This window comes from Podarcis gaigeae (assembly GCF_964106915.1).
Source record: "Podarcis gaigeae genome assembly, chromosome: 2".
Lineage (NCBI taxonomy): Eukaryota > Metazoa > Chordata > Lepidosauria > Squamata > Lacertidae > Podarcis > Podarcis gaigeae.
The window spans coordinates 17,485,087-17,508,687 of NC_139679.1; the positions used below are offsets into that span (position 1 = coordinate 17,485,087).

The window sequence follows — 23,601 nt, forward strand, 5'->3', positions numbered from 1 at the left end:
ACAAAATTGGCTCTGGAGTGTCGGAAGAACCCCCGGAACAGTGCATGGCTGGGAAGAGAAGGGGAATTGTTGTGTCTGGAAAGCAGAAATGCTTGCGCTGATGGCTATTAAATTACTTCCAATAGCTTTGCATGGTGACCTCTTATTCTAGTATTAAGAGAGAATTCTCCTATAACCAATCTGTCTCTCAGCATATACAGTATGTATGTGTGTATGTATGTATGTATGTATTTTTTATTTTATTGATTTAACCCCACCCATCTGGCTAGCTTATGCCATTCGCCCCTCCCTGAAAACTCAACAAAAAAATCTCAGGTGCATTTAATCTTTACTCATGTGGCACATTAGCCACTATATCTTTCCCCTACCATTTAAAATAAAATAAATTATTTCTTAATAAATAGCTATTTCTTAATGTTCGTGTTTACGATGCTGTTTTACAGCTTACATGTATATTTCAGCATGCCGCTTTGGGAGATTTAAAACCCTCTTATTTGTAATCTTTCTCTTTAAATACTGAGTGATTTAAAAGTGCTTGTAAGTAAGCAAATAATGAGTTAAGAATTGCACAAATGGTTGTGGGGACAGATAGCAGCACCTCACTGGGGTTGTGGGTGTCCAAAACGGCCTTGCATCTTAACATTTGCTCTCCTCCCCCAGGCTATGCTGACTGGCTCGCATCTTTTGACTCCACAACATGTACAGTGCTTGGCACAGGGGCTCAACCCAGCTCAGCCCGAGAGAGCCCAGAACTGTCTGCAGGAGGCAGTGGACAAATTGGGATCCTGTACTGGTCAGGCATCGAGTGGCCACTTGGTCCTTGTGCTGGATAAAGTAAGTGAAGGCCATTTCCCCATTAGGTACATGACAGGTAGCCTTCAACCTTGCACAGTCCCTTCTCCTTGGGTACCTTTCCTGGGAGAATCAGAAACACAACACCTCTTATTATATGGGAATTGGAGTCTGTTGGGTGCGGTTGCGCCTTCTGTGCTACCCAACATCACTCCCCAAATGCTCGTTCAACAGCAACATGTGAGGGTTCAGCTCATTGCTTTCCTTTTCCTGGTGGACCAGCTCAGAAGCAGCCTGCCAGATGTTGGAGGGCTGGTGATAAGACATCCTTGGCTTCCCTTAATGGGCTTGAATTATGTCCCCCAACCTCCGCCACACAGACTGAAGTTACTCCATTGAAGGAGCCCAGCAGTCCCCTCTTCTACGGAGGGGAGAGTAAGGCTTAATTTCTGATCATTTCCCCCCCAGCACCTGCAAAAGCTTCCCTGGGAAAACATGCCATGCTTGAAAAACCATTCCGTGACCCGGTTACCATCTCTGCGGTTCCTGCTCAGCTATTCTCTTACAAAAAAGGTATAAAGAACCCCCCTGCCTTGCGAGAAAGCACAAAGGCGTGATCCAGACGTAGTTTTTATCCTACGCCTTTTTCAAAATGGATTGAATAGCTATGGCAACGTTAGTTTTGTTAAGTAGCGCAGCTTTTGCATGCACGATGCTCCATGTCTGCCTTCTTGGTGATTCGCGAAAAGGATATTTAGTAACGGCTAGGAAAGACCTTTATTTAAAAGACCTGTGAAACGGGGTGAGTAAGAGGTGACATTTGGCTGCTTTTTGCTTCCTACAAAGGGATCCTAGCTATCTGTCTCTGGGGCACTGTGCGTGGTTTTAATTTTCATAGGTCGCAAGCTTTGGAGGAAGTGAGGAGAGACGTGTGCTGGTGGATGAACTGAGCTTCGATCCAGGATCCCTTGGCCCCTTTCCCCAGATTCTGAATGAGACATTGAGCTGACTAGATTCAAGCAAGGCTGCGCGCTTGTGTTTTTTCCTAATAGATTTCAGTTCAGCATCTTTTGGAAGCTTAGTTCTGTGTTTTGTGTTAAGTCAGCTTGCAGATTTAATGGGGTGACTTCAGGTTGTTGCTAGTCATGGGAAGGAGCAGAGAGCCTGGTATTGCCCGCTAGAAGCCACTTCTTACACTTTCACTCTTCTTCTCAACCCCCCCCCCCTTTATGGCCCTGGAGATGACACACTCATTGTATCAAGGCTACATCTAGCAAAAACCTTTGCAGGCTGAAATCTTTTCCCTGTACCAAAACCTCTGCCTTTATCCCATCTAATAAAGCTGTTTTTCTGATCTGCTTTTAACAGTATCAGGAAGACACTATCCTGAACCGCGGTGTCAACAGCAGCAACACCTTTTATGTATTGAATCCACACACAAACCTTCCTGGGACGGAGAGAATGTTCAAAGACTGGTTTCAGAGGTAATTAATTATCTGCATGTGTGCACAAGTCACGCAGAGGTCTTTTGGAAGCCAGATTTCCCCGCACAGATTACCAGCAGGCTGATTTGGGGTCCACCGGAATCTGCTTGACCAAGGATGGGGAATCTGTAGCTATCCAGATTTTGTTGGGCTTCAACTCCCATCAGCTCAACATAGCATAATGGCTAGGTATTGTGAGAACTGTAGTCCAATCTGCTGCCCTAGCCCTGGTGCTAGACAAAGTGCCCTTCTTAGTAACCGTCTAACGTTTCTCCCCCCACCCCCGGCAATTGTTTGGTAGTGAGCCTGGATGGACAGGAGTGGTAGGAGAGAGTCCCAGTGCAGACCAAGTGCCGTCGGCTCTTGAAGAACGCGATCTCTATATGTGAGTACATACATCGTGTAGTGCTGCCTAAGCCTGTGATGGAGAAGGCTGGTGCCTTGATTTAATTGGGTGACAAGAAAGCATGCTGCTTGGGGGCAATTGACAAATTTAACTCATAACTATTGAGGTAGTAGGACCAACCCATTTTGTGTCTGTATTGACATGACGCCTGAGCAGTATTCTCCTCTGTTTTGCTCTTTGCTCTTCTTGTGTGAGATCAAATAATCAGAGTTGGAAGGGACCCCAAGGGTAATCAAGTTATGCTTCTGGTCCAAGTGTTTCATTTTACTTTATTGTGGTCCTTTCCTTCCTGTAGCTATGCTGGGCATGGTGCTGGGGCCCGTTTTGTGGACACCATCCTGAGAGTCGACTGCAGGGCCGTGGCTCTTCTTTTCGGCTGCAGCAGTGCTGTCCTAGCAGTGCAGGGAAACCTGGAGGGAACTGGTGCTGTCCTCCGGTTCCTCATGGCAGGCTGGTAAGTTACCAGATCCTTTGCTGGCCCTGCCTCTCTTTAACAAATGAGTCAGCAATCCTTGCATCTTGGGGGGGACTCCACCCACCTGTCAAATTCTGCCCAGGAGGCAGATCTTGATAAGGATCTGGCCCATGGAGCCCAAATGGTTCCATGCTTCTGGTCCTAGACCAGTGGTAGAAAAGGAACGTGAGGTCCTCCTGATGTTACTGGACTGCAGCTGTCGACATTCCTGACAATAAGCCATTCTGGCTTGGGCTGATGAAAGCTGTAGTTGAACAATATTTGAATGGCCACAGGTTCCCCAGCTCTGGCCCTAGACCACAGGTAGGGACCCCTAGTCTGTGAGCCTGTGGTGGCCTACCATGCCTTTTAGGTCTTCCCCAGAACCTTGTGCTCTCCAGCCCCAGAAGAAAAGGGGTTTTTTTTTTCAGAAAGGAATAGAGGAAATAGAAAATGGGTTGCTGACTGCTAGCTTAGACCCTGAAAGAAATTTTGCCAGGGGCAATGAAGCCCATGGCATAATTTCCCCTAGTCATTATCCAGTGCTTTCTGTGGAAGAGAGAAGTTTCATGCTTTGTTTGGACACCTGTTATATAAACAGGATTTTTATCCTGGATATTTTTAATGACCTGTACATGTGATCGCTCTCTCCTTCTCCCTCAACCCCTAGTCCCCTAGTGCTGGGTAACCTCTGGGATGTGACTGACCGAGACATCGATCGCTACATGGAAGCACTTCTGAAGAACTGGCTCAAGGCAGGTTCAGGAGCTCCATTCCTCCAATATGTCATACAGTCCCGCCATGCCCCCAGACTCAAATATATGATTGGTGCTGCCCCGATAGCCTATGGCTTACCAGTGTCTCTGCAGTAGAAAACAGGGCAAAAGCATGATACCTGGTTTCTGGTGGGAGGGATTTGAAAGGACTCAAATTTCTATTTTGTTGTTGTTGTAAACGCTGAACTGCCTTAAATGGAAACTGCTGCTGGGGAGAAGGATAAAATATCTGGCCTTATGCAAGCTGGGTTGGTCACCAACTACCTTGCCTGACCTTCAGTGGAAAGTCTGCACTGCCTTTACAGGGGATGCTCCTAGTTAAGCTGCTGCTCTTTGCAATATGTAGCGTTTGCACAGTGTACAGTTTGCATTTCCAGTGATTAAGTTATTTTAAAATTGATTTGTATTTTAATGTTTCAAAGCCTGAATAAAAGTTATAACAAAGAAAGTGTGGGTTTGGCAGAGGGGGGTGAAAAATTGGTTAAGCTTGGAACAGGTACCAAAAATCTAGTGCTGGCTGATGATTCCTGGAAGTCTTTCTAAAATCGAACATGGATTTACCATTCTAGCACTTGACCATGCTGGTTTAATATTCTGTTCTGGTTTGACCCAAGCAGCTAGTGCATGCCTATCTATCTTCTCTTGTGGGTTTATAATCACCATGGTGAGCAGAACAGGAGAATTACGCTGAACAGTTTAAAACAAAAATAGCAACAACAAAAAATGAAGAATGTTGCATAATACGCACAGGTTCCCACATTAAGTCATAATTGGGGTTTTCTTGGTGCAGACCCTTTTAAAGAATACTAACCTTAGGCACGGGACGCAGGTGGCGCTGTGGGTTAAAGCCTCAGCGCCTAGGACTTGCCGATCGAAAGGTCGGCGGTTCGAATCCCTGCGGCGGGGTGCGCTCCTGCTGCTCGGTCCCAGCGCCTGCCAACCTAGCAGTTCGAAAGCACCTCCGGGTGCAAGTAGATAAATAGGGACCGCTTACCAGCGGGAAGGTAAACGGCGTTTCCGTGTGCGGTTCTGGCTCGCCAGAGCAGCGATGTCACGCTGGCCACGTGACCCGGAAGTGTCTCTGGACAGCGCTGGCCCCTGGCCTCTTAAGTGAGATGGGCACACAACCCCAGAGTCTGTCAAGACTGGCCCGTACGGGCAGGGGTACCTTTACCTTTACCTTTAACCTTAGGCACGGTTTTGTCTACAGAATTAGGAGCACAGAGCTGTATAGACACTTCCTAGATTTATTGTAGGTGTGCCCCAGACCACCAGAGAAACCAAGCTGCTTCATTTCAAAAGCTCTAGAATAAATGTATTTTTCTCAGCAGATAGTTAGGCACTTCCAGAGTTTGCTTTACAAATGTAAAATTGAGCTCCCTTGATAGTCCCCAGGTTTTGCACTAGGATATTGAATAATTCTGTGCTATGTAACCTTCTGTTACAAATGATTTGGTAGTTACCTGCACACAGACAAGGACAGGGAAACATAAATTGCCCCCCAGTACCACCATTAAGAATGCAACTTGCATCCCAGAGAGAGGTGTGACTATTTTTACTATAGCCACAACATGTGTGGGATGTTTTGAAAGAATATTGGATGTCTGGAAGAATAATGAAGGTGATCCTTTTCTCTCATGTATCACAGTGTTCTAGTAATCAAATGTCTTGTGTTCGATTTTGATATGAATTTAAATGCTACTTTCCTTGATGAGGATGGGACGCAGGTGGCGCTGTGGGTTAAAGCCTCAGCGCCTAGGACTTGCCGATCGAAAGGTCGAAAGGTCGGCGGTTCGAATCCCTGCGGCGGGGTGCGCTCCCGCTGCTCGGTCCCAGCGCCTGCCAACCTAGCAGTTCGAAAGCACCTCCGGGTGCAAGTAGATAAATAGGGACCGCTTACCAGCGGGAAGGTAAACGGCGTTTCCGTGTGCGGCTCTGGCTCGCCAGAGCAGCGATGTCACGCTGGCCACGTGACCCGGAAGTGTCTCCGGACAGCGCTGGCCCCTGGCCTCTTAAGTGAGATGGGCGCACAACCCCAGAGTCTGTCAAGACTGGCCCGTACGGGCAGGGGTACCTTTACCTTCCTTGATGAGGGTTACTAGTTACAGAGTGAAGAATAGTTCTGGAGCTCAGCACCAGAACCAAGCTTGAATGTCAGGGGCATGCAAAGTGTGTGTGTTAAAACCCTGATACCCTCCATATGAGGGCATCCATTCTCTATGATCACTGGTCACACTGGCTGGGGTCGAAGGGAGTTGAAATCCAAAAACATCTGGAGGACACCAGCTTGGGAAAGGCTGTTGTATTATGGATTGTACTGCTTACCTTAAGCTATAAATGACAGGTTATATTACAAGCAGTTATATTACAAAGCATCCCAAAGCTGAGCTTCAGTCATCACCAAAGCCCCCGTCCCCCGTTTCCATTCGAAAAACAGAAATGGGCATACTAAAGTATTAACCTCTCAGTACATGAAAAGTCATTTTATTTCCATGCCCCTGTTCATATTTGTATTGCTTGGTTTTAATTTTTTCCCTTTGGCAATTCCTGGAGGGTTGGCATAGATAAACTGAGATTTGGCACCCTACAACTATGTTCTTACAAATAGGCTTCATTGAAGACAGCTAAAACTACCTTTTACAGTTAAGATGATGGAAGAAAACTCCACCTCATCCAGCAACGAGGTGCCCAAGGGCCTCCTGATTTGATTATTCAGATTCTGGGTCATAAATAGTGGAATTTCTCCATGAGTTAAGAGAAAATATACAGGCACTGGTGTAAAAATCAGAGGCGGCCAGGCCTAGGAACTCCCTATGGTGACAATGCTTTGAAACATGCATGCCTGCTCCGTCCCAAAAGAAACGAGCTTAAGATGACTTTTTTTAAAGGCATTTTTGAAATGCCCCATGGCAAGAAAAAATTCAAGTGTGTCTTGCAGGTTCCATTTATGCCTATATTTTGAAAGCAGTGTGTCCTGTAGAAAACAAAATACATAATGGTTTAAAAATGCATGGGTGCTGTTAGTTTGCCATTAAAGTTTGGATCACAAACAGGAATAGTCGCACCACCCCATCATGAAGAAACAGTGCTGTGGCATTTCTGCCTGTTGTTGTTTAATTGTGTCCGACTCTTCGTGACCCCATGAACCAGAGCACGCCAGGTACCTCTGTCTTCCACTGCCTCCCGCAGTTTGGTCAAACTCATGTTGGTAGCTTCGAGAACACTGTCCAACCATCCCGTCTTCTGTCATCCCCTTCTCCTTGTGCCCTCCATCCTTCCCAACATCAGGGTCTCTTCCAGGGAGTCTTCTCATGAGGTGGCCAAAGTATTGGAGCCTCAGCTTCAGGATCTGTCCTTCCAGTGAGCACTCAGGGCTGATTTCCTTCAGAATGGATACGTTTGATCTTCTTGCAGTCCACGGGACTCTCAAGAGTCCCCTCCAGCACCGTAATTCAAAAGCACCGATTCTTTGGCGATCAGCCTTCTTTATGGTCCAGCTCTCACTACTGGGAAAACCATAGCTTTTACTATATGGACCTTTGTTGGCAAGGTGATGTCTCTACTTTTTAAGATGCTGTCTGGGTTTGTCATTCCTTTTCTCCCAAGAAGCAGGCGTCTTTTAATTTCGTGGCTGCTGTCACCATCTGCAGTGATCATGGTGCCCAAGAAAGTAAAATCTCTCGTTACCTCCATTTCTTCCCCTTCTATTTGCCACGAGGTGATGGGACCAGTGGCCATGATCTTTTGCCTGTTAGGCAGCCTTTTTTAGAGTGTCAACTCATCTCCCTTTTATCTGCAAAGTCACAAGCTCCCGCCCCAGTCTCCCCTTCGACTGATTTTAACAAAAATTTAGAAACAGGTTCGTCCCACGGAGCAAAACAACATTGAGCCGAATTACGAATCAGCGCTCCGCTCGACATCCTTACATAAATTCTCTATGCAGCCTCCTAGCCACTCTCGCCCCGCAAGAGAAGGACGCCGACATACAACCGGAAGTGAGGGCGGCGTGCGGCATTGCCGGCTGGCTCTTTCCTCTTTGGCCGTTGCTAGGGAGGCGGGGCGGAGCTTCCGGTAGGTGCCGAGTCCCAATAGGCGGACTGATCATAGACTCCGCCGGCTGGAGAGGGCGCCTTTTCCCCCCTCGCCTCCCAAGATGGCGCAGCAGGTGAACATCACGGAGCTTTCGCTGCCGCAGTTGGAGGTGCTGAAGAACCAGCTGGACCAGGTGAGGGAACGAACCTTAGCGACTGGGGGCGAGAGGGTGGGGTGGGGAATGAACGGCCGGCCGCTAACCCGCTCAAACTAGCCTGAGGCGGGAGAAGGGAGGTTGGGCGGCCGCGCCTGAGGCAGCCAAGGGGTAGGAAATGAATCGGGGATTTGGGGCAGAGATGGGGAAGCTGTGCTTCCCTCTCCCCGCCCCACAACCCCCCCACCTTCCCAGGCTCTGCTGGACTGCGACTCCCATCAGCCCCAGCGAGCTTGGCCAGTGGTCGGGGGTGATGGGAGTTGGAGTCCCAACCGCCAGGTTCCCCACACTCGATTTAAGGCATTTTTGAAATGCCCCATGACAAGGGAAAATTCAAGTGTGTCATACAGGTTCCATTTATGCCAGTGTTTTGAAAGCAGTGTGTTCTGTAGAAAACAAAATGCATAATGGTTTTTTTTAAACTGCATGGGTGCTGTTAATTTGCCATTAAAGTTTGGGTCACAATTCAAACAAGAATACAGTGGTACCTCGGGTTACATACGCTTCAGGTTACAGACTCCGCTAACCCAGAAATAGTACCTCGGGTTAAGACTTTTGCTTCAGGATGAGAACAGAAATCCGGCGGCAGCAGCGGGAGGCCCCATTAGCTAAAGTGGTGTTTCAGGTTAAGAACAGTTTCAGGTTAAGTACGGACCTCCGGAACAAATTAAGTTCTTAACCTGAGGTACCACTGTAATCGCACCACCCTGTCAAAAAAGGCCAATGCTATCCTAGGCCGCCTCAGCGGAAATATAGTGCCCTGGGGATCAAGGGAAGTCATCGGATTGCTCTTATTCTGCCTTGGGTCAGACCACGCCTGGAAGAGCTGTGTCCGATTCCGGGCACCACAGTTTAAGAAAGATGCTTAGACGCAAAGGAGGGCAACTCAAGATGATCGAGGGTCTTGCAAAATGAGGAATGGTTGAGGGAGGTTGGGTATGTTTAACCTGGAAAAGAAGAGACCGAGAGGAGTTTGGATTGCCACCTTCAAATATCTCAAGGAAGTAATTTCTGACAGTTAAGAGTCATTCCTCCTTTTTGCAAGGTCTCCAGTGGAAGGGAGAAGGGCCAGAATCAAGGGTTGGGGGGTGGGAAAGGTACCCCTGCCCGTACGGGCCAGTCTTGACAGACTCTGGGATTGTGCGCCCATCTCACTTAAGAGGCCAGGGGCCAGCGCTGTCCGGAGACACTTCCGGGTCACGTGGCCAGCGTGACATCGCTAGAGAAAGCTAAATTCTTCACTTGAGCAGCATTTAGTGGACACTTCTGAACTTCCTGCCTCATCATCCTGTGAAGCTCAGGATCTGAGCCTCAGGGGAGCTGGGTATCCCTACTCTCAGGAGGGGACATGGGTGGCGCTGTGGGTTAAAACCACAGAGCCTAGGAAGGTCGGTGGTTCGAATCCCCGCGACGAGGTGAGCTCCCATTGTTCCGTCCCTGCTCCTGCCAACCTAGCAGTTCGAAAGCACCTCAAAGTGCAAGTAGATAAATAGGTACTGCTCCGGCAGGAAGGTAAACGGCGTTTCCGTGCGCTGCTCTGGTTCGCCAGAAGCGGCTTAGTCATGCTGGCCACATGACCCGGAAGCTGTACGCCGGCTCCCTCGGCCAATAAAGCGAGATGAGCGCTGCAACCCCAGAGTCGGCCACTACTGGACCTAATAGTGAGTACCGTACTGCTTTTGAAGCAGAGGGCTTTGAATAAGATTGGATCTCCATGAACTTTAGATGTTTTTGTAACCTACCTACCTCTTTCCTGTGGAGATTAAATCCCTTGCAAATATTTGTGTAGTACATGCATGCTTTTTTTATCACTTCCTTGACCTGGTTTGTGATGCTATGGTAAGATGAGATAGCTTCAGTCTTCATTGTCTTCTGCTATTCAGATATCCTTTCAACATTTTGATGTTATCTTCCTGTTAAGAGATTGGGAAGTGAGGGATGAATCACCCCCCTCACTTTGTAGTCTTTCCCCTCCTCCAAGTGATTGCAGAACTTTGTGAGTGTCCTCCAACGCTTACAGGGCTTTTTGATGGGAGCAGTTGGTGTTTCATTGAAGCAATATCCCACCATTACTAGAGTAATGTTAGTAGTACTTATAGTAGCATAGCGGCCCCTGGTGGCAACAAAGTTATTTGATGCTGAGCCTTGATTTTTGTATGCCTTCTATAGGAAGTGGAGTTCCTTTCTTCATCCATTGCACAACTTAAGGTGGTGCAGACAAAATATGTGGAAGCCAAGGACTGTCTGACGGTTTTGAATAAAACCAATGAAGGCAAGTGACTTTATATTTTAAAATTTATATCCTGCTTCCCCGCCCCCTAAAAAGAGGAATTCAAAGTGAGCTACAACAATGAAAATGCAGAACATTGACACAAATACTAAAAGTTATTAGTGATGTATAATGATTGTGTTAACTTTAGATCAAATATCTTCCTTGTTCCACTCCTTAGAATATGAGTGAAACATACCTTACTGTGGTTTCTTAGGAAATGGTATGAAAGATGATATGAAGGAGCTCAATGGTAGTTCCTTCAACTCAGATCTGTGTTTTTTATGTTTTACAAAAGTAACCAATAAATTACATGGCACAATTGGATTCTGACTTTGACAAATCATTATTGTGGAGATGCTCTGTAATGTAAAAGTCCTATATTTTTGTCTCGTCAGGTAAAGAGCTACTGGTCCCACTTTCCAGCTCTGTATCCTTTCCTCAAGATGGTGGTGGTATTGCAGCAGCAGAGCCTACGGCACAAAACCTTTCTCCCTTAAGCAGCCATTCTTTTCCTATAATTTGACTGTTGGATTAATCTGCAACAAAGTGTCTAGAACAGGCACGGAGAACCTGTGGTTTGCAGATGTTGCCGAACTACAGCTCCCATCATCCTAACCATTGGCTTTGTTGGATGGGCTTAAAAGGAGTTGGAGTCCAACAATATCTGGAGAGCCACAGGCTCCCGAGCCCTGGCATAAAACTTTTCAGGGAGCAACATCTCTCATAGAATCCTTCCATCCTCTAATCTGCGACCACATTTGTGGAGATACCTTATTAGAAGAGTGTAAACGTCTCATAGTTCTCTCTGGAGCCCGTTTCATGATTCAGAGTAAAAGGCTTTAGCCTTTGGGAGTTTTTCAGCAACTGGGTTGAGCAGGTACATCTTGCGCTGGCCACTTGGATTTTTTATCTTCAGCACTTGCATACTCCTATTCCCCGTGGTTCTTGATTTTTGTCCTACTATCCCAACTGTTTTTGGACAAATGATTGGTTTTGGAATAAGCGCTATGCATTTGTTTAAACCAAAGTTGAAAGGTTTAAGTAAGCCGGCTTTAGTTGGAGAAGGCACCCTTTGGGAACTGTATCCCCAATTGTTTTGACAACTCATGCCTTTAATAATGTTGGATATTTTACATATGTCATAATGGAGACTTGAGTGTCAGTGATGTCAGCTTACGGCTGTGACCTCATCGTATCACTGACACTCAAGTCTCCATTATGACATATGTAAAATATCCAACTGCACCCGGCTTACTTAAACCTCGTATCATGTGGTGCTGCAACCTCAGGCTTAAAGATCATTTGCATCTTCAGGCTAAAACAGCTCACTGGGCTGCTGTTGACCAATCAAGGTAAAATATCCAGTCTTGTCTGGATTGAGCTTTTATGTATTGGCTGTCATCCAGTCCGTTGGTAAGACATCAGTCTAGCACATGGTAGCTTGGGCATCCGTGTGGTCCACATGGAAGAGCCACACACAGGTTGTGGGTTACCTGCATGTCACATGGTTCCTCCCTGTTCCTTCTGCGTTTCCTTAACCTCTCACAGATGTACGTTCCTGGGAAGCTTTCCGATGTTGCTCATGTCTTGATAGATGTAGGAACAGGTTACTATGTAGAAAAGGTAAGGCATCCATTCTTGGGATTCACGTGGAATTCTTATTAAAGCAGCTGCATGGTTTGAGTTCATGTGAAACATTGGGGCCTGCTGTGGTCTAATGCTCCAGTACTTTCTGCCTTGAACTGTTGGGTTGAGTTGAACCGTTCTCAAGGCAGATTTTGGTATTCTGCCTGAATGTACTGTTTCTGGGGCTCTCAATATGAATGAGTTTTTGAGGGGCCCTGGAGGCTTATCAGCCTGCCCTCTTTGTCACATTTCCCATCATGTGTATTTGGGCCAGGGGATGGGAGGCAATTTCATTGAGAATGTACAAATTGCATTCCCATACCACTGTATAACCATAGCCGGCTTCATAAACGGGATTTGAATCAGAGATCAGGGAAAGGGATTTCTTGACAAATATGATTGTTTTGATTTGATGGATTGCATTTCTCTGCTGCTTTTCCATTCAAATGAACCCCAAAAGTGGCTTACAAAACAATAAATAAGAATAACATAATAAAACCTCACAATTACAGCATAAATCATATAATATAATTGACAAAACAATTACAATATTAACAAACCAGCAACTAGAAAATAAGCTAAGAATCACAGTAACAGCATAAGTCATATTATATGATTAACAAATCAGTAAGGCATTTATAACCTATATAACAATATTAACAAAATAACAGCTAAAAAAATAAACTAAACATTAAGTTCATACAGAAACACACTCTCTTACTGCCAATGACTCATAAAACTTTGGCACTATTCAGTTCATTAAAATAGAATTCTGTTAAGGAGGAGGCTTTCATTTTGTATGTAATATCTGTGCCTATAAATTTGTGCTGCTAGTGTGCCTGGAAGAGCACATTCCCTCCATGGGAATTAGTAAGAAAAATGGAGTAAGAAAAATGGACCAACAATGGGCTCCTCAACAGTTTTTGGTCCCAGCAGATGCTCAATTCTGCCCATTGTTTTTTCTGGCTGTCTCTGTAAGATTGGTAAATGGATTCCAGTGTGGATTGGTCCAATAGTATGGATTCACTCTGTGTTGCTGGGGAGCTGATGCCATGGGCCCTTTCAACATTTTAAGATAGATCCATGTTTTTTAATAGTGACTACACCATCCGGCATCAAATATGAAATGGCCCTTGAATAGACTTGTTACTGGAATAGGCCTAACCTGAAAAGGAACAAATGTTCCTCTTTGGGCATTATGTCTGACAAATTTGAAAGAGAAGGCCAAACAGTTCCAGAAAGACTAGTAAAATTTCTTAGCAGGGGTTTCATATATCCAAAGAGATAGACTCTATGGCAGGTGCGAGTATAAAAGAGTCAGAGCACGCCAGACTGGTTAAGGGTTTAAGTCAGGCCTCCTGTATGTTGTTGGACTACAGCTCCCATCATCCTTTGCTGGCTGGGGCTGGTGGGAGTTGTAGTCCACAGCATTTGGAAGGGCACCAGATTGGAGAATTCAAAATGGTTTTGAATATGTCTCCTAAGGGTCTGGCTCAGCACCCTTTGTCTAGAAAGCTATTTTGATGATATCCACCAAGTGCATTTGATGTTGCAGTCAGTGGACGACGCCAGAGATTTCTTTAAGAGGAAGATTGATTTCCTGACAAAACAGATGGAGAAAATCCAGCCGGCGCTCCAGGAGAAGCACGCAATGAAGCAAGGTGAGGCCTGATGGCAGGCAAAGCCCTGGAATTGGTGAGGGTCCATTTTGATCCGAGCAGCTGTGGCTGGGGTGAAGTTCTTTACTCTTCTCTGTTTCTTCTATTGCAGCTGTAATAGAGATGATGAGCCATAAGATTCAGCAACTAACAGCAGCGGGGACCTCACAGGCAGCCGCAGCAAAGGCCTAGCAAAACACTGGTCACACACGCGCCTTCACAGTTCACCATTTTGTGATGTAAACCCAATTTTGCAGCTATCCATTCAGCTGTGCAGCTGAGGGCGAGGAGGGGGTGGGGCGTTAGTTGCTTTAATAAATACGGGATTGTGATATAACAAAATCTTTTATGGGAACAATGACCATTTTGAGAATCCCATCCTTTTAAGGCGACGGGCTTTCGCCAGTTTTATTCTTGGGGTGGTTGTTATGTATTGCTGATTGTGACATGAGATGGCCTTTCATTTTTAAAGCCCAGTGGGGAATTTTTGTCACTTGTAAATGGAATTGTACAAAATAAACTGGTAGGATGAGAGAAAATGCAATGTGTGTGGACCCACTAGTGTGATCTTCAGAAATGGGAGGTGAAGGCAAGGAACTGGGAAATAGAAATGAGCAGCTGTTAACCTCTTTAGATCTTGGGCAAATAGCATTAATCAGATATATGTATGAAATGCTATTGCGGGAGAATATGTCTACATCCTAGGGCTGAGTACTGGATTGTACATTCACTAGGTATCTTAATACAGTGGTGCCTCGCAAGACGAAAATAATCCATTCTGCGAGTCTCTTCATCTAGCGGTTTTTTCGTCTTGCGAAGCAACCCTATTAGCGGCTTAGAAAAAGGGGGGGAGCGAAAAAAATCGCAAGACGTTTTTGTCTTGCGAAGCAAGCCCATAGGGAAATTCATCTTGCGAGGCATTCGGCTTGCGGGGCACCACTGTAATAAGAATAAGAATAATAATTTATTTATACCCTGCCCATCTGGCTGAGTTTCCCCAGCCACTCTGGGCTGCTCCCAATCAAATGTTAAAAACAGTACAGCATTAAATATTAAACTTCCCTAAACAGGGCTGCCTTCAGATGTCCTTTAAAGATAAGATAGCTGCTTATTTCCTTCACATCTGAAGGGAGGGCATTCCACAGGGCGGGCGCCACTACCGAGAAGGCCCTCTTAGTGTGGTCATAAGCATATTTATTCCAAAGTAAATCCAATAGGGCTGGTTTGCACTGCAAGCTTTGGACTCACATACTTCCCCCCCCCCCCTTATCCTCTGCTGCAGCATCGAGGAGTCTAGAAGCTTTTTGTTTCTGTTTTAGAATAGGTACAACCATCCATGTCATCTTAACCCGGACAAACTAGTTAATTGTAAAAATGATTAGTTGAAAGAAGCAAACTTAAGACCCTTAGGGGCGCACTCATATAACAAGTCCCACAAGCATCAGTGCCTTTGCCCCCTCTCTCTTCCCCAATTTGGCTGGGTAGAGAGCTCCCAGAACAGCATGAGGGGGGGGGGTTGTTCTATCTGGAAAGCCGAAATGCTTGCACTGTCTGAATGATTGCCATAGCACTATGTTGAATTTCTCTTAAAGTTTATTACTTGCTTCAGCCCACAGGGCGAGGAACATCCAGGCTTCTTGAAATTCATTCCGTTAATGCTAAACCTATGGGCCTCCAGTTAGGACTTTCAACTCCCATCATCTTACGCCAGCATGGCCAGTGGTCAGTGATGATGATAACTGGGAGTCCAACACCATCTGGAATGCCTCAGCTTCCCTGTCTCTGCATTAAACCATGGTTGAGCTATATCCAAATGCAGCCATAGAATTCAATAAGCCCTAACACTTTCAGCCTGCAATCCTAAAGCACGCTTAGTACTATCTCCTCCATATAGAGACATATCGTAGTTGTATCAGCAGCCTGAATCTGTATACCCCTCACTCACTTGTCTCCCTGTGTGATGGACTATTTGTAAGTTTTCTCAGGAAACCAGAAAGCAAAGATGTTTCATTTTATAGGGGGGAAACAACAACTTTCCTCCCCTGCAGGAACCCTCAGCATCTGAAGGACTCACATAGGCCAGATAATACTGTTACTACTATTGTAGAGGTCTATCTTCTGCAGTTTTTGCTTCACTGTAGTTGATAAAGTATGCTTGTAGTAATATAGGTAGAGAAATGTGGGTATGCAAAAAGTATTTATCAGGGGAGGAACATGAGGATGGGAAAATCAAGGCCCATCTATGAAAACTGTCCTTTGCATAACTAGCATCCATAGCCATAAACACAAGGAACAGCTTTAAAATGAACTACGTTCTGCCCCAGATACCAGTTTGTCCCCTGCACTGCAAAAAAGACTTGCTATGTTCTCTTGTTGGGCTTAAACGTCTTCTAGTCCATAGTGTCACCTTTTCTTCTTCTTCTGTACAGCCCATCAGCCACCACAATCTCCCAGTGAGTGGCCTTTTTATCAGTGCTGTTCATCTCCTGTTCAGAATTTGGTCCATCTTCCCATTCCGCCACATTGCCTACCTTGGTCTCCCGAACTGCCCTTGTTCGATCGCAAACTTCTGAAAGAAAGAACGAGTTTGGCACTTTGAGATCAGGAGATACACAAAACTTTTATTTCACAAGGTTTTGTTCAATCTCCCTGTCCCCTCCTCAACCGCCATCCAATTTCCCCTGCCCCAATGGTCCACGCTCCTTCCCTGAGGCAACTCAGTTCTGCTGCAAGATGCTTCCTCGTCTGAATTCTTTCTTCCATCCAAGTCTCAGGGAGACTTGCTGACTGGATCTCTTCCCCCTCCCTCCCCTTGAAGGTTTTCTATTATGGCTTCTAACTAAAGAATCCCCCCCCCCCAACACACATTGTATGTACAGGAGGAGGGTCCAGGGCCTGTAGATTCTCAGCAGGTGAGTTAGTTGTGCTCCGCTTTCATTCTGCCCCACAGGCAGTTCGAGATCTGGGCTGCAACCAGTCTCCCGACAAGGGCCTGAAGTCCAAGCTCTGAGCCCTGTCTTCTCTTCTTCCCTCCTCCTCTTCCTCCTCGTCACCACCCAGTGGCTTTTTGCACGTTGGCCCCATCAGGGCCTTTGACCTGGCCAAGCGACACCCAGGTTGCAGTCCAGAGTCACCTCGGACCCCAACCTGTAGTCTTCAGGCAGCAAGCCTGGGCATCGACATTTGGAATTCCTCTCCCGCACGGGGAAATGAAAAGCCTCAACGCACAAAGATGGGCTTGTGCACTCTCTTGTGGCGGATGAGGGTGGTTCTCTTGGTGAAACACTCTCCGCACTCCACGCAAATGAAGGGCTCCGAGGGGGCGACGCCATGGTGAGCCACGCGGTGGCGCTCCACCTCGGAAGGTGCCCGGAAGCGCTGCCCGCATTCCGGGCAGGGGTGTCCGATGGGGGAGTCCGTGTCGTGGCGCAGGCGCTGGTGTTTGACCAGGCCGGCCGTGTGCGCAAAGCCCCGTCCGCACTCGGGGCAGCGGAACGGCCGGGCACCCGTGTGCGTCCTCCGGTGCTTGGCCAGGTTCTTGCTTTGGGTGAAGCTGCGCCCGCAGTCCCCACACGTGTAAGGGCGCTCTCCCGTGTGTATGCGCTGGTGCTGGATGAGATTGGAGCTCCAGCTGAAGCTCTTGCCGCAGTCCCGGCAGACGTAGGGCTTTTCGCCGGTGTGCGTGCGCCGGTGCTGCACCAGGTGCGAGTTCTGCGAGAAGCTCTTGCCGCAGTCGGTGCAGGTGCTGGGCCGCTCGCCGGTGTGCGTGCGCTGGTGCCGCAGCAGCTTCGACCAGTGGCTGAAGCTCTTGCCGCACTCGTTGCAGATGAAGGGGCGCTGTTTGGTGGAGCGCGAAACCACTGCGGCGGCAACCGCCCCCTCGCCCTCGCCATAGCTGTCAGGGGCTAGCGGGCTCCCCTGCCGGTCCACTGCTGATCCTTCCTGCTGGGAATTTGCCTTCCAGTTGGACTGTCCATGCTGAATGCTGGATTGGATGGTCTCATGCTCCAGATCATCTTCACCTTTGTCAGCTGTAGGGGAAAATTGCCACATAGATCAGCCACAGGAGCAATGTGCCAAGACCCACAAGCTGATCCCCAGAAGTCAGAAGAATGGGTCTTTTAAGTCTGAGGCTTTCAAAAATGGGAACCCACCAGGGCTGAGTTTAGAAACAGTCACACACCTGCTCCTAGATAACCCAAGTGTTATGAAAAAGCTAATGGTGCAACCCACATTTATTATGATAGTTTGTATAATTTCTCCCATTTGGCATAGTTTTATTGCACCATTCCTACTATTTTCCCTAAGTGGCCACGAAAAACTGGTTTGGTTTAAACTTGCCAGTGGTTGTCCTGGCAAAACACCAAAATGATAGCTAGTGTGTTTGCCCATGACCCTATTCTACATTTCAACTTCAAGTTTACCTTCCCGCCAGAGTGGTACCTATTTATCTACTTGCACTTTGACGTGCTTTCGAACTGCTAGGTTGGCAGGAGCAGGGACCGAGCAACGGGAGCTCACCCCGTCGTGGGGATTTGAACCGCTGACCTTCCGATCGGCAAGCCCTAGGCTCAATGGTTTAGACCAGCGCGTAATAAAAATGTTGTAATAACAATAATGGGACCCACACAAGGATGTGCAACTGGGCCAAGCATCTCACCTACGTAGACTCTCCGTACAATCCCACCATCATCTGAGTTGTGGATCTCCACACGACTTGGGTCTTCACAGTCCATCTCAAAGAGCTTTTTCCTCCTTCAAGCCAGAATCTTACTACTATGGGGGGAATGAGAGAGTTGAAATCAGAGGAAGTATCAAGCATTTCTGGAGTTGGTAACAGATGTTCACAAAAAAGCAGTACTGGGCAAAAGGGAACATAATTGTCTACAGCTTGAGATCGCTCAGCCTCTCCTCTGACTAACAAGCCATGCTCTCTCTTGTCTTCTGGTGGGAGCCATGCTGGTACAGCGAGGCCTATCTAGCCTTGCCAATCTATGACCTCCACTTGGGAGGACACAACCTCTACACCGAAAAGTGCCAAGGCTTCACAAGATGGCACGCTCTGATCTAAAAGCCCTGTCCTGTAAAGCCCACCCTGCTCAGCGGTGACCAAAATGCACTCTGCGCATGTTAAGCAACACTCTTTGTAGTGCCTCAACACGTTTCAGGGTTTGAGCACCAACCTTGAAAATATGTTCCCAAATCAAACTGTGTCTTGACCACAGAGGACAGAGCAAAAGCACTCCAGTTACCAGTCATTTGAATCTCATCCTTTCACTGGGAACATAAGAATGCCTCCTATCTCACGAGATGGGGAATCAGCTACTTTGTTCTGAAACTACCGCCGTGGTGTAGACCAAGGACGGAGAACCTGTGTCCCTCCACGGATGTTGGATTCCAACTCCCATCAGCCCCAGCCAGTATAGCCAACAGTCAGGGAAGATGGGAATTGTAGTGAAGGCCCTGAAACAGGGTTCAGTGCTACCAGCCTAGCATTTCCTGAAAAGATACAGAGGAAGACCAGTATACAACTTAAACCTTAATTGCTGTTCCACTTTTATTATTTAACAAAGGAGGAGCTAAAAGGAACCATTCAAATAAAATACCAGATGAATTGCACCCATCATTCATTGGCCCATCTAGCCCAATGCTGCCTACACTGGTTGGCAGCGGCTCTACAAAGTTTTAGGCAGACTTCTCTCCCAACCCTTCCTGCAGATGCCAGGGAGAGGAGGTCTCCCCCCTCGCCCACTTCTCTTTTAATTGTCCCAGATTGAAGCAGGAACCTTCTGCACGCAAGAACATATGCTCTCCCGCTGAGTTATGTTCCCGACCGGTATGCATGCAACCTCCCAACAAAATGTGCTTCAGAGTGATTGCTCTATCCATAGGCAACTTTAACTGCTGAATCAATGGATTAAGACCAATTGCGTTTGGCAGGATTCACTGCCAAGATACTGCATGGGATTGCAGCCATGTAATCAAGCTACTGGTGAGTATATTCCTTTTCTAAAAAACGCTGCCAACTGTGAGCCTCCCACAATACGAATCCAGTCAACCAAAAGAACATCGGGGGGGGGGTGGAGATGAGGGCAAAAGAATGATGATGATGATGATGATGAGAAGAAGAAGAAGAAGCTTGTAGCTTGTTGCACATGGGGACCTAGTGACAATGAAAATGAATTAATAATAAGCTTGTTGCACATGCACACTTAGTAACAATAAAAATGAAAATCAGGCCACTATTGCCTAACTATCCTTATAAAAGGTAAAGGGTAAAGGGACCCCTGACCGTTACGTCCAGTTGCGGATGACACTGGGGTTGCGGCGCTCATCTCGCTTTACTGGCCGAGGGAGCCGGCATACAGCTTCCGGGTCATGTGGCCAGCATGACTAAGCCGCTTCTGGTGAACCAGAGCAGCGCACGGAAACGCCATTTACCTTCCCGCCGGAGCTGTACCTATTTATCTAGTTGCACTTTGATGTGCTTTCAAACTGCAGGAACAGGGACCGAGCAAGGAGAGCTCACCCCGTCACGGGGATTCGAACAGCCGACCTTCTGATCTGCAATTCCTAGGCTCTGTGGTTTAACCCACAGCACCATCCTTACAAGAACATATTACAGAGGAACGGCCATGTAAGCTCCTTGCGCACACACACAAACAAATACAAAGAGCAATCACGTGGCTGTTGCGCTCATGCCACAATAAATCTGTTAGCCGCAATACTTAGAGAGAGCTTTAAATAGTGTCGTCTAAAGTTAAAAACCAACCAACAGACCCTTCCCGTACCCCAAACCCCCACTCCCCATTTTGCACCGCTCAGGAAGATAAAGACCCATCCCCACGGCCGCCTTACTCAGCCCCGGAAACCTCTTAACTTGATGCCCCGCAGCGATGCCTCGCTGCATCCCCGGAGCCGCAACTTTGAAAATGACAGCTTTCTGTCTCGCCCGAGGTGGCCATCTTGGGATCGAGCAATGTCATTGGGGGCAGAGGCGAGCAAGCAGGTGGTGGAGGAAGGGGGGGGGCAATCGGCGGCCAGCCGGACCCCGAAATCCTGCAGATCTGAGCCGCGATGCCACGTCCCCGGAGAGAAGGAACCATTTCGAGATTGCACCGACGTGAGAACGACAGAGAGAGACACGGGAGCAATGGGAAGAACAAGGAAACTCACTAAGGGTGGCAAGCTGGGAATAAATCTGATCAATAATAAGCATGCAAAGTGTTTTGCAAAGTGAAAAAAAGGGCGCAATGCTGTCCACTCGGGATGCGGTTTGCAGAAGGGGGGGGGGGTCGTGCCCAGCGATGCTCCCCTTGCAAATCTTGCCAATTCCGCTTGCAAATCTTGCAAATGCAATGATCTCCCCCCCCCCTTCCCGATATCTCTCCCCCCCCCCCGCAGATCCCTCGGTTCAAACTCACTTGCCCTGGGAAGATGAAGGAAGCAAGGTAACCCGTTCTGATTTATTTTTATTTTTCCAGACACCACCCCCACCTGAGGCAAGAGAAAGGAGGCTGAGCCACGGCAGCGATTGCACTCCAGCTCAACTCTCAGCTCAGTTCAGGGGGCTGCTGGGAACAGGAAGGTCCCAGTTAGATTTAATCCCCTATTCCACCTCCTCTACGCCGCTGTATTTCCTGGTGATCGCTAGGAAGAGGGAGGTATTGCTAGCTCTATGGTTAAGAGATGGGGAGGGGGGCGGTGTTGTTCTAGGAAATCAGCGTGCTTTCTTGAAAGGGAAAGTGGGGTGTCTATGTATATACACACCCTGAGGGGTGAAAGATGCCGTCGGAAAAGTCGGTGGGCGAGTTTCTTCTCCGTTAGGGATGGGGAGGTCAGCAGCCGTCTGAGAATTGTTAATTTATATGCAGAATTCATCATGCGAAAGGCTGGGCTGAATGAATCCCAAACCGGAATTAAGATTGCCGGAAGAAATATCAACAACCTCAGATATGCAGATGATGGTAGAAAGTGAGGAGGAATTAAAGAACCTTTTAATGAGGGTGAAAGAGGAGAGCGCAGAATATGGTTTGAAGCTCAACATCAAAAAAACGAAGATCATGGCTACTGGTCCCAGCACCTCCTGGCAAATGGAGACAGTGAGATATTTTACTTTCTTGGGCTCCATGATCACTGCAGATGGTGATAACAGCCACAAAATTAAAAGACGCCTGCTTCTTGGGAGAAGAGCAGTGACAAACCTAGACAGCATCTTAAAAAGCAGAGACACCAGCTTGCCAACAAAGGTCCATATAGTTAAAGTTATGGTTTTCCCAGTAGTGATGTATGGAAGTGAGAGCTGGACCATAAAGAAGGCTGATTGCCGAAGAATTGATGCTTTTGAATTACGGTGCTGGAGGAGACTCCTGAGAGTCCCATGGACTGCAAGAAGATCAAACCTATCCATTCTTAAGGAAATCAGCCCTGAGTGCTCACTGGAAGGACAGATCCTGAAGCTGAGGCTCCAATACTTTGGCCACCTCATGAGAAGAGAAGACTCCCTGGAAAAGACCCTGATGTTGGGAAAGATGGAGGCACAAGGAGAAGGGGATGACAGAAGACGGGATGGTTGGACAGTGTTCTCGAAGCTACTAGCAGGAGTTTGACCAAACTGTGGGAGGCAGTGGAAGACAGGAGTGCCTGGCGTGCTCTGGTCCATGGGGTCATGAAGAGTCGGACGCGACTAAACGACTAAACAACAACACCACCCTTTTCTTTGGCGATGCACCCAGAAGGTGCCAGCAGGAGACCCTCAGAGTAGGACCAGGGCCAGCCCACCCATGTGGCAAGATCTTGATGTGGATATTTGTTCAGCTGAGATTCCTGCATCATTTGCTGGGGGGTGGACTAGATGATGCTTGGCATCCCTTCCAACTCTACAATTCTATGATTCCATCTTTGTTCCTCTTATTCCCTGGCGGGATGGCAGGGCATGTGTGCCATTTTGTGGTGTTGTAAACAAAATCTGACCTTTTTCCCTTATTGGGTATCCAACAGCCTGTATATAGTCCTTATGTGGGCTCCCTATTGGTAGGAGAAAATAACAGAGGCCAACCAGAGTACAGTGGTACCTCAGGTTAAGTACTTAATTCGTTCCGGAGGTCCGTTCTTAACCTGAAACTGTTCTTAACCTGAAGCACCACTTTAGCTAATGGGGCCTCCTGCTGCCGTGCCGCTGGATCCCGATTCCTGTTCTTAACCTGAAGCACTATTTCTGGGTTAGCGGAGTCTGTAACCTGAAGCGTCTGTAACCTGAAGCGTCTGTAGCCCGAGGTACCACTGTATATTGAGAAGCAAAGCGGCTAGGAAGCCTGGTCTTTACTGATCTGTTGCAACAGGGTGCTCCCCTCACACGCAGGAGGACAGAGGAGGACCCAGAACCAAGGTGTGCCTGCTCTTATATAGATATTTTAAATTCCTTGCCCTGGAGCTCAAGACCACCCTTCCATACATCATACATACATCACAATGATGTATGGAAGTGAGAGCTGGACCATAAAGAAGGCTGATCGCCGAATAATTGATGCTTTTGAATTATGGTGCTGGAGGAGACTCTTGAGAGTCCCATGGACAGTAAGAAGATCAAACCTATCCATTCTGAAGTGCTCACTGGAAGGACAGATCCTGAAACTGAGGCTCCAATACTTTGGCCACCTCATGAGAAGAGAAGACTCCCTGGAAAAGACCCTGATGCTGGGAAAGATGGAGGGCACAAGGAGAAGGGAACGACAGAGGACGAGATGGTTGGACTGTGTTTTATTACAGTGGTTCGCCTCAGGTGCCAAAATATATTGGGTAGGGTTTTCAGGTAGGTAAGCCCAAGGCCATTAAGCAAAGGAGGACTGGCTTACCCTGCCATACATTGAATAAAGATAATGTCACAT

At 47.4% G+C, this 23,601-nt stretch overlaps 3 protein-coding genes across 8 annotated transcripts in view; 2 read left to right on the top strand and 1 right to left on the bottom strand.

Annotated features, from left to right (window-relative positions):
* The window catches only part of ESPL1 (extra spindle pole bodies like 1, separase), a 43,014-nt gene extending 38,654 nt beyond the window's left edge, over positions 1-4,360 (top strand). For all 3 annotated transcript variants that reach the window (XM_083728805.1, XM_083728807.1, XM_083728806.1), the window contains exons 26-31: positions 661-834; positions 1,261-1,365; positions 2,161-2,276; positions 2,578-2,661; positions 2,978-3,136; positions 3,807-4,360. In XM_083728805.1, coding sequence (XP_083584931.1) covers positions 661-834; positions 1,261-1,365; positions 2,161-2,276; positions 2,578-2,661; positions 2,978-3,136; positions 3,807-4,008 — 840 coding nt within the window. In that variant the 3' untranslated portion in view covers positions 4,009-4,360. The remainder of the gene's footprint in view (positions 1-660; positions 835-1,260; positions 1,366-2,160; positions 2,277-2,577; positions 2,662-2,977; positions 3,137-3,806) is intronic.
* Positions 4,361-7,980: 3,620 nt separating this feature from the next.
* Positions 7,981-14,258, top strand: PFDN5 (prefoldin subunit 5). The gene is made up of 6 exons (XM_083729121.1): positions 7,981-8,137; positions 10,328-10,430; positions 10,826-10,857; positions 11,979-12,053; positions 13,612-13,717; positions 13,827-14,258. Exons 1-6 carry the CDS (start codon positions 8,066-8,068, stop codon positions 13,904-13,906), a joined length of 468 nt encoding a protein of 155 aa, XP_083585247.1. The 5' UTR covers positions 7,981-8,065; the 3' UTR covers positions 13,907-14,258.
* On the bottom strand, positions 12,566-21,671 carry LOC310839946 (uncharacterized protein). 4 transcript variants are annotated; one of them, XR_014561707.1, is made up of 4 exons: positions 18,375-19,451; positions 16,581-17,745; positions 16,246-16,283; positions 12,566-13,826 (listed from the first exon to the last, which is right to left on the bottom strand). XR_014561707.1 is itself a non-coding variant. In XM_083729064.1 (3 exons), exons 2-3 carry the CDS (start codon positions 18,448-18,450, stop codon positions 16,934-16,936), a joined length of 888 nt encoding a protein of 295 aa, XP_083585190.1. In that variant the 5' UTR covers positions 18,451-18,490; positions 21,139-21,671; the 3' UTR covers positions 16,316-16,933. The 4 variants fall into 4 exon arrangements, 3 of the variants coding, with proteins under 3 accessions (XP_083585190.1, XP_083585189.1, XP_083585188.1); XM_083729064.1 differs by lacking the exons at positions 12,566-13,826; positions 16,246-16,283 and adding an exon at positions 21,139-21,671 and having other exon boundaries at positions 16,316-17,745; positions 18,375-18,490; XM_083729063.1 differs by lacking the exons at positions 12,566-13,826; positions 16,246-16,283 and adding an exon at positions 21,139-21,670 and having other exon boundaries at positions 16,316-17,745; positions 18,375-19,213.
* Between the last annotated feature and the right edge of the window lie 1,930 nt (positions 21,672-23,601).